This window comes from Oratosquilla oratoria, chromosome 12, assembly GCF_046742065.1.
Source record: "Oratosquilla oratoria isolate Oo_2021 chromosome 12, ASM4674206v1, whole genome shotgun sequence".
NCBI classification, from domain to species: Eukaryota; Metazoa; Arthropoda; class Malacostraca; order Stomatopoda; family Squillidae; genus Oratosquilla; species Oratosquilla oratoria.
Genome location: NC_134788.1, coordinates 53,202,867 through 53,212,866, shown reverse-complemented (window position 1 = coordinate 53,212,866; position 10,000 = coordinate 53,202,867). Strand labels below are relative to the sequence as shown.

Sequence of the window (10,000 nt, the reverse complement as noted above, 5' to 3'; positions counted from 1 at the left end):
CACCTCCTCCTCCACATACTCTTCCTCCTCCTCCTCCTCCTCCTCCTTCACTTACCTCTTCTTCTTCGCCCCCTCCTCCTCCTCTTCCTCCTCCTTCACATACTCTTCTTCCTCCTCCTCCTTCTTCCCGTTTTCTTCCTCCGCATCCTTCACATACTTCTCCTCCTCCTCCTCCTCCTCCAATACTCTTCCTCCTCCTCCTTCTTCCCGTTCTCCTCTTCTTCTCCTCCTCCTCTTCCTCCGCCTCCTTCACATACCTTTCTTTCGCCTCTTTCTCTTCCTCCTCCACATAATATTTACTCCTCCTCTTCCTCCTCCTTCCCGTTCTCTTCCTCCTCCTCTTCTTCCTCCACATATTCTTCCTCATCCTCCTCTTCCTCATCTTCCTTCGCCTCTTTCTCTTCCTCCACATACTCTTCCTCCTCCTCCTCCGTTTCCTCCTCCTCTCCTCCTCATCCTCATCCTCCTCCTCTCCGCTGGGCACAACACTCCCCCCCTCTCCCATTCCCTCCTCATTCTTTTTCTTTGCCTCTACGGACCACGGTTACGTAGTAGTCGATTCAATGTGGCCAGAGCCTCCTATCCCATCCACTCTATCTCACCCTTCTTTCTTCTCACGAATTTCTGGACTCACGTTAAAGTGTACTCTCAGGTTTCTATAATATATACATCGAAAGCACAATTATTCATTGTAATCTTCTCTCACGAATTTCGCGAGATTGTAGTCTCACGTCAAAGCGTGAGAATGTGTATACTCACAGGTTAGGGTACTGTATATGTCGTAAAGAATTTTTTAATAATTCACCTCACGAATTTCGTGAGATTGTGTGGACTCACGTCAAAGCGTGAGAATTTGCATACTCACAGGTTTCGGTAATGTACAAGTCGTAAAGACAAAATTTCATCGCTAACATATCTCACGAATTTCGTGAGATTGGTCTCACGTCAGAAATGTGAAAAATATGTGTACAGGTTCCAGTAATACGTAGAAAGCACAAAATTTCATCGTAATATCATCTCACGAATGTCGTGAGATTGTATAGTCTCACGTCAAAACGTGAGAATACTCACAGGTTCCGGCAATACGTCGAAAGCGCATAAGTTCATCGCAATCTCATTCTCTCACGAATTTCGTGAGATTATGTGGTCTCACGCCAAAGCGTGAGGAAATATGTACAGGTTCTGGTAATACGTCGAAAGCACAAATTTTCTTGATAATCTTATTCTCTCACTAAATCCGTGAGATTGTCTGGAGTCACGCTTTCAAAGATATTGATAATAAAATAAACATTACGAAACATGTGTACTCCAAATTCCATTTCCACTCCTTTCTTACGAAATTTGTGCGAGTTCTCACGACATTCTTGAGAATGTGAGTATTCACAGCTGTACAGACTGAATGATAATTATTATAATAATATGCACAACAGTGCCCCCGTCAAAAAACATAAGTATCCCTATCTCACGAATTTTGTGAGACCTCTTACGAATTCTGTGAGAATGTGAGTATTCACGGTTATACAGACTAAATGATAATTATTGTAATAATGATATACACAACAATGTCCCATCAAAAACCATAATTATCCCTATTTCACGAGTTTTGTAAGTGGACTCACGACTTTCGTGAGAATGTGAGTAATCACGGTTACACAAACTGAATTGAAATTATTTTAATATGCACAACAATATCCCCTCAAAAACCATAATTACCCCTTTCGTGAGAATGTGAATATTTACAGTTATACAGACTGAGTGATAATGATAATAATTATTGTTGTAATGAAAATATGCACAGCAATGTCCCCTCAGAAACAATAATTTTCACTGTCTCACGAATTTTGTGAGAGGATTCACGACTTTCGTGAGAATGTGAGTGTTCACGGTTATACAGACTGAATGATAATGAACATTATAAAATGTGTACTCCAAATTCCATTCCCACCCTTCTCTCACGATTTTTGTGAGAATTCTCACGACTTTCGTGAGAATGTGAGTACTTACGCTCGCATAGAGGTTTCCTGTGCGGTTCATACAGAGGTACAATCCAGTGGATTCGCTTCGGATTTCCAGGACGTCCGACTGGATGGCATGGAGCATCAGGAAAGCTGGAAAGAAAGAGAATAACAAAAGATGAGAAAAAAAACATACACACACACACACACACACACACCACACACACACACACACACACACACACACACACACACACACACACACACACACACACACACACACACACACACACACACACACACACACACACACAACTCATGACACAGTTGGTAGAGTTCCCGGCTGCCACTACGGCGGTCCGGGTTCGACTTCCCCCCAGGGCTGAAATAATTTCAGTATCGCTGCACTGAGGGATGTTACTCCAACTCTCGTGGGCGGGGAGTTGGGTGTGTGTGTGTGTGTGTGCAAGGTCATAGCATTACCCATAGATCGGACCTACGAGCTCTGAGCTCTCTTCCAGGAGGGAAATAGCTGTCGATCACGAGTCCAACACGTGATCCAAAGACCAAGTGAATACACACACACACACACACACACACATTCGTCACACTGATAAGGCCTAAATTGGAGTACGCAACGACAATATGGTCACCAAGTACTAAAAAGAATATAAGGAAAAATTGAGAAAACCCAGCTATGAAGAATGCCCCAACACTATCAAAAATCTCATATGAAGAGAGATTGTCAAAACTAGAACTACCGACTCTGGAACAAAGAAGAGAAAGAGGTGACTTGTTGATCATTTACAGAATTATGAGAGGTGTGGAAGTTCTTGATAGAGATGACTATAAGAGAAACACAAGAGGACATGGAAGGAAACTCAAAAAGGACAGTTATAGAAGAAACCTGAAAAGAACAGCTTTCCCCACAGATTGGTGGATGCATGGAAAAGTCTAGACAAAATAATAGTGTGTGCAAAAACGATACAACAATTTGAGAGCAAATTAGATAATGCGAGATACAGAGACGGGACACCACGAGTGTAGCTCCCCTTCCCGTAAGATACAACTAGGTAAACACACACACACACACACACACACACACACACACACACACACACACACACACACACACACACACACACAAAATGAAACTTTTCTAATTAAAAACTTCTATTCCTCCTCCTCTTCTCCTCCTCTTCCTTCTTCTCCTCTTCCTTCTTCTCTTCCTCCTCCTTCACTTCCTCTTCTTCTCCATCTCCTTCTCTTCCTTCTCTTTACCCTTCTTCTCCTCTACCCCTCCTCTTCTTCTTTCTCCTCTCCTCATCCTCCTCTTCCTTTCCTCTCCTTCCTCTTCCTACTCCTGTTCCTCCTCCCCTTCCTTCCCTCTCCTCCTCTTACTCCTCCTCTTCCTCCTCCTCCTCCTTCTCTTTCTCCTCCTGCTTCTCCTCCTCCCCTTCTTTTCCCCTCCTTTTCTTCCTCCTCTTCCTCCTCCTCTTCCTCCTCCACCTCCCTTTCTTTTTCCTCCTTTTCCTTCTCCTCCCGTTTCTCTTCCTCCTTCTCTTCCTCCTCCTCTTCCTCTTCCTCCTCCTCCCCTTCCTCCTCCTCCTCCCCTTCCTCCTCCTCCTCCCCTTCCTCTTCCTTCTCCTCTTCCTTTCCCCTTCCTCTTCCTCCTCCCCTTCCTCCTCCTCCTCCTCTTCCTCCTCCTCTTCCTTTTCTCCCGAAGCTGCTTCCGGGGGAGGTTGAAAGAAAACGAAAACAACAACAACAATGGAGGTCAGAAAAGGTCAACTTCCCCGTGCGCGTTCTAAGGTCGCAACAAACCTGCCCTCAAGCCAAGAGCGTTGAGATGAAAGGTGTGTTTTAATTCTGTTTGATCGTGTTTTATTTTGTTTTAATTTTTTTGTTGTTATAATTTGTTTATTTATTAATTCGTTTTGTATTCTTCTATTGTGATTTCGTTTTATTTTGCGTTTGTTCCTTTTAATATTTTCGGTTAATATAATTTTAATTTATATTTCTACATTATGTTTTATTTATTGGCCTATTTATTTATTAATTTATTCATTCATTTGTTTACTTATATATTCATTTATTTATTTGCTACCAGCGCTGACGAAAATTTGTGACGTCATCATCCAGAATTGATGACGTCACGGAGATGATCACGTGGCGTGTGACGTCATCCGCCTGGAATTATGACATCACGGGGGGAATCACGTGGGATGTGACGTCATTAATCTAATGTGATGACGTCATACATCCCGCCTGACGTCAGTGACGTCATACTGGAAGTTGGGTTTGGTTTTGATGTCAAATAGTTCTTCTTCTTCTTCTTCTTCTTCTTCTTCTTCTTCTTCTTCTTCTTCTTCTTCTTCTTCTTCTTCTTCTTCTTCTTCTTCTTCTTCTTCCTCTTTTTCTTCTCTTTATCTTCCCCCTTCACCCTCTTTCTTCTCATTAGATTCCTCTTCCTTTCTTCTCCGTTCTCTTCCTCCTCTTTATCTTCCCCTTCCTCTTCTTTTTCCTCTTCCTCTTCCTCCTCTTTCTCCTCTTTATATTCCTCTTCCTCTTCTTCCGTCATCTTCTCTGTCCTCCTCCTCCTCTTCTTCCTCTTTATCTTCCTCTTCTTTTTCGTCCTCTTTCTCCTCTTTATATTCCTCTTCCTCTCCTTCTCCGTCCTCTTCCTCCTCCTCGTTCTCGTCTTCCTCCTTCTCTTCCTCTTCCTCCTCGTCCTCGTTTTTATCTTCCTTCTCTTTTTCATCCTCTTCCCTTTCCTCTTCCTCTTCTTTATCTTCCTCTTCCTCTTATTCCTTTTCTTCGCCTTGCTCTTCTTTCTCCTCCTCTTCCTCCTCCTCCTCCTCCTCCTCTTCCTCCTCTTCAATTTTTCCCCACCTTCCCCACCTCCTCTCCTCTTTCTACTCCTCCTCCCCTCCCCTCCCACCTCTTCTTCCTCCACATCTTCCTCCCTCCACCTCCTTCTCCACCTCCTCTCCTCTTTCTCCTCCTCCCCCTCCCACCTCTTCCTCCTCATCCTCCTTCTCCTCTCCTCTTTCTCCTCCTTCTCCTACCGCTTCCTCCTTCCACCTCCTCCTTCTATTCCTCCTCCTCTCCTCCACCTCCTCCTCCTTCTCCTCTCCTCTTTTTCTTTCTCCTCCCACCTCTTCCTCCCTCCACCTCCTCTTTCTCCTCCTCCTTCTCCTCCTCCTTCTCCTCCTCCTCCTCCTCCTTCTCCTCTCATCTTTCTCCTCCTCCTTCCACCTCTTCCTCCCTCCACTTCCTCCTTCTCCTCCTCCACCTCCTCCTCCATCTCCTCTCCTCTTTCTCCTCCTCCCACCTCTTACTCCCTCCACCTCTCCTTCTCCTCTCTTCTTTCTCCTCCTCCTCCCACCTCTTTCTCCCCCACCTCCTCCTCCTCCTCCTCCTCCCCCTCCTCCTCCTCCACCTCCTCCTCCAACACCATCAATGGCCCTCTAGTGTGTTATGCTAACACTTGGGGTTGTTCCGAGGGAGCGTGTCATAGGGCGTGGCGGAGTCTCAAGTCCTACTCGACAAACTCTCAGCGACGGCACGCACACGCGCATACACACACTCGGGGGTCGAGGCTGACAAAAAAAATAAAAATAAAAAGGAAAATTTCGACGACACCTCTTCCTCCTCCTCCTCCTCCTCCTCCTCCTCCTCTTCCTCCTCTTCCTCCTCCTCGACCGGGTTCCGATCCGGGAAAAGATCAAATACCGTAGAGGCCAATTAAAACTCTCCTTCACCAAGACATTGGCCATCTTGACTCCTTCGCCAGCTGTGACGTCAAGTCGCGCGCGTCTTTGTTTACAAGAGCATTTGGTAAAGATCTTCGGGGGGGGAAAAATGAAATAGGGTCACTGGGCATTTCATGAAAATAATTTTGTAACTTGAAAAGACACTTTCACACGGCATTTGATAAAGATGGTAAATTTACACCTCAAAAAATATGGTCTCTGGGCATTTGATAAAGATAATAATTGCGTACCTCAAAAAAATTATCACTGGGCATTTGATAAAGATAATATTTTTGTACCTCAAATATACGGTCGCACCTCAAAAAAGGGGCATTTGATAAAGATAAATTGTTCTGACAAGGACATTTGATAGTCTCAAATTTAAAAATGTGTTCAACAGAGCATTTGATGCCTCACAGCCAATTGTATATTTTGAAAGGCATTTGATATGATAACGCACTGAAATATGTTTTAAAGAGCATTTGATAAACATAAACTCGCACCTAAATATATGTTTTCGAGAGCATTTGATAAAGAAATTAGTTCATTCTGACGCAAAACAGATCTTGACCTTTGTTTTTGAAGCATTTGATAAAGATGTCCTTGTAGTTTTTTTTTTTTAGCAAATTATTATTATTATTATTATTATTGTTATTATTATTATTATTATTATTATTATTATGATTATTATTATTATTATTATTATTATTATTATTATTATTATTATTATTATTATTATTATTATTATTATTATTATTATTATTATTATTATTATTATTATTATTATTATTATTATTATTATGATTATTATTATTATTATTATTATTATTATTATTATTATTATTATTATTATTATTATTATTATTATTATTATTATTATTATTATTATTATTATTATTATTATTATTATTATTATTATCATTATTATTATTATTATTATTATTATTATTATTATTATTATTATTATTATCATTATTATCATCATTATCATTATTATCATTATTATTACCATTATTATCATTGTTATTATTATTATCATTTTTATCATTATTATTATTATTAACATTATTATTATTATTATCATTTTTATTATTATTATTATTATTAACTTATTATTATTATTATTATTTTTCTTTAGCACATTTGTATGAAATCCCAGCTGCATCGTAGCATCTGTTCTCTCATTTCGGCAGCATCTGCTAAATCGTAAAAACGCATCGCTGGCATCGCTTGCATAGCTGACGATAATCAAGCGGACGTTTGAGAATAAACATAAAGAATTAACGGACCAAAGTGAGGTTGTGCACGCACACGTACACACACACGTACACACATACACACACACACGTACACACACACACACACACACACACACACACACACACACACACACACACACACACACACACACACACACACACACACACACACAGATACCTTCAGGGCAAACCAGCTCATCTCTTACCCCCCTCCCCCTCCCTCCTCCCCCCTCCTGCCCCTTTTCTGCCCTACCACACCTGCGCGGGAGTCAATCAACCCCCCCTCCCCCCCTTATCCCCCCTCCCTCCCTCCCCCCCTTACCATAGCCCCAGGCATAAGGGGTGGGTGGGAGTGGGGGAGGGAGGGGGAGGAGGGAGGGGGAGTGGGGGTAACCCTTATCTTAACACACGCAGGCGAACGCTTCCATTCCCTCCCTCCCCCCCTTCCCCCTCCCTCCCTCCCTCCCCCTCCTCCCTCCTCATCAGATTCTCGCTCACAGGATACGAAGGATCCAAGGTCTCCCGACGAAGCCCTATGGTCGCTGCAGGGTGACGTCATTAGTGTGACGTCACGGGACATTTTTTTTTTTTTTTTTCGAAATCAAATCTATAAAGAATTTGTTTCACTTCAGGATTCGGAATATCGAAAAATAAAATTCTAGAAAAGGAAAATATTTAGAATTGTCCACATTATAGTGAAAAATACGATTTCTCGTCAAAATTTCATTATCATGATTAATTATTACTTTATTGTCATTATCATCGTCATTTTTGTTATTCCCACTTTATCTACTTATTTCCTTATTGTCATTCATTTCTATTCATCTATTTATTTTGATATTTTTCGTTTATTTGTTTAATTACTTGTTTGTCTGTTTCTATTCTTTAACTTCTTCGTCTTCATCTTTATCTTCTTTTTCTTCTTCTTCATCTCCTTCTTCATCTTCTTCGTCTTCCTTCTCTTCTTTTTCTTCTTCATCTTCTTCCTCATCTTCCTCCTCTTCTTCCTCTTCTTCTTCAGCTTCTTTTTCTTCTTCTTCTTCAGCTTCTTTTTCTTCTTCTTCTTCTTCTTCTTCTTCTTCTTCTTCTTCTTTTTCTTCTTCTTCCTCCTCTTCTTCTTCTTTTTCCTCCTTCTCTTCTTCCTCTTCTTCTTCAGCTTCTTCTTCTTCTTCTTCTTTTTCTTCTTCTTCTTCATCAGCTTCTTCTTCTTCTTCTTCTTCTTCTTCTTCTTCTTCTTCTTCCTCTTCTTCAGCTTCTTCTTCTTCTTTCCAATCCCCTTCATCTTCTTTTTCTTCATCTTATTCTTCCTCCTCTTCTTTATCTTCTACTTCTTCCTGCACCTCCTCTTCTTCCTCAGCTTCTTCTTCTCCTTCATCATCCTCTTCTTCCTAATATTCTTCTTTTTCATCTTCTCCTCCATCTTCTTCATTTTCTTCCCCTTCTCCTCCTCCTCCTCCTCCTTGTATTATTCATCTTCTTCCCATTCTTCTTCAATTTCGTCTTCTTCTTCTTTCACTTTTTTCTTCTCCTCCTCCTTCTACTCCTCTTCTCTGTCTTCTTCATCTTCTCCTTCTTCAACTTCTTCTTCTTCTTCTTCTTCCTCCTCTTTTTTCCTTCTTCCTCCTCTTTTTTTTCTCCTTCTTCTTCTTCCTCTTCTCCTCCTCCTCCTCCTCCTCTTCTCTGTCTTCTTCATCTTCTCCTTCTTCAACTTCTTCTTCTTCTTCCTTCTCTTTTTTCCTTCTTCTTCCTCTTTTTTCTCCTTCTCCTTCTTCTTCCTCTTCCTATTCTCCTCCTTCTCCTCCTCCTCCTCTTTTCTATCTTCTTCATCTTCTCCTTCTTCAACTTCTTCTTCTTCTTCCTCCTCTTTTTTCTCCTTCTTCTTCTTCTTCTTCCTCTCCTCCTTCTATATCTTCTTCCCCCTTCTTCTTCTTCCCCTTCTTCTTCTTCTTCCTCTTTTTTTTTGTCCTCCTCCTCCTCCTCCTCCTCTTCTTCCACGGGGGAGACCCTAGTGCGAGGTTTACTGCCCCTGGGGGAGGCTTCCCGCGCCCTTCGCGTGTACATCTCGGCTATTATTACCCGACGAAGGGAGGGAAGGACTGACGCTCGCCCGTTTGTCCGTCCCGGTTCGTAAGTGGTCAACCCGGATCGGCGACAAGGGCGTCTCCTCCTCCTCTCCCTCCTCCTCCTCATCCTTCTCCTCCTACTCCTTCTTCTTCTTCTTCTTTTCCTCCTCCGAATTTTCTTCCTCCGCCTCCTCTTCCTCCTCCTCCTCCTCCTCCACCTCTTCCACCTCCTCCTCTTCCTCCTCCTCCTCCTCCTCCTCCTCCACCTCTTCCCCTCCGCCTTCTTTTCCTTCTCCGACTTCTCTTCCTCCTCCTCCTCCTCCACCTCCTTTTCCTCCTCCGCCTGCTCCTCCTCCTCCTTCCTCTTCTCTTCTCTTCCTCTCTCTTCTTCCTCCGCCTCCTCCTCTCCCTCCCTCCTCTTTTTCCTCCTCCTCCTTCTCGTTTTCCTTCTCTTTCTCCTCCTTCTTCTTCGTCTTCTCCTCTTCCTCCTCCTTTTCCTCCTTCTCCGCCTCTTCCTCTGCCTCCTTCTTCTTCCTCGTTGTTCTCCTCTTCTTCTTCTTCTTCTTCAGTCTTTTCCTCTCCCTCAGCCAACTCCTCCTACTCCGTCTTCCCCTTCGTCAGTCCTAGACCTCGTTGAAGAGGAAGAAGAGGAGGAAGAGAAGGAGGAAGAAGGGCCGAATGAGGAAGAGGAGGAAAAGGAGGAGGAGGAGGAGGAGGAATAGTAGAATTGATATTTTGTGTGTGTATGTGTGTGTGTGTGTGTGTGTGTGTGTGTGTGTGTGTGTGTGTGTGTGTGTGTGTGTGTGTGTGTGTGTGTGTGTGTGTGCGTGCGTGTGTGAGAGAGAGAGAGAGAAAGAAAGAGAGAGAGAGAGAAAGGTTCCTGAGGGACTTTTCTCTCTCTCTCTCTCTCTCTCTCTCTCTCTCTCTCTCTCTCTCTCTCTCTCTCTCTCTCTCTCTCTCTCTCTCTC

At 42.7% G+C, this 10,000-nt stretch overlaps 1 protein-coding gene across 1 annotated transcript in view; it reads right to left on the bottom strand.

The window, feature by feature from the left end:
- Window positions 1–2,105, bottom strand: part of LOC143031767 (uncharacterized) — a 63,148-nt gene extending 61,043 nt beyond the window's left edge. The window contains exon 1 of the mRNA XM_076196017.1: window positions 2,005–2,105. Within this exon, the coding sequence (XP_076052132.1) occupies window positions 2,005–2,100 (96 nt within the window). The 5' untranslated portion in view covers window positions 2,101–2,105. The remainder of the gene's footprint in view (window positions 1–2,004) is intronic.
- Between the last annotated feature and the right edge of the window lie 7,895 nt (window positions 2,106–10,000).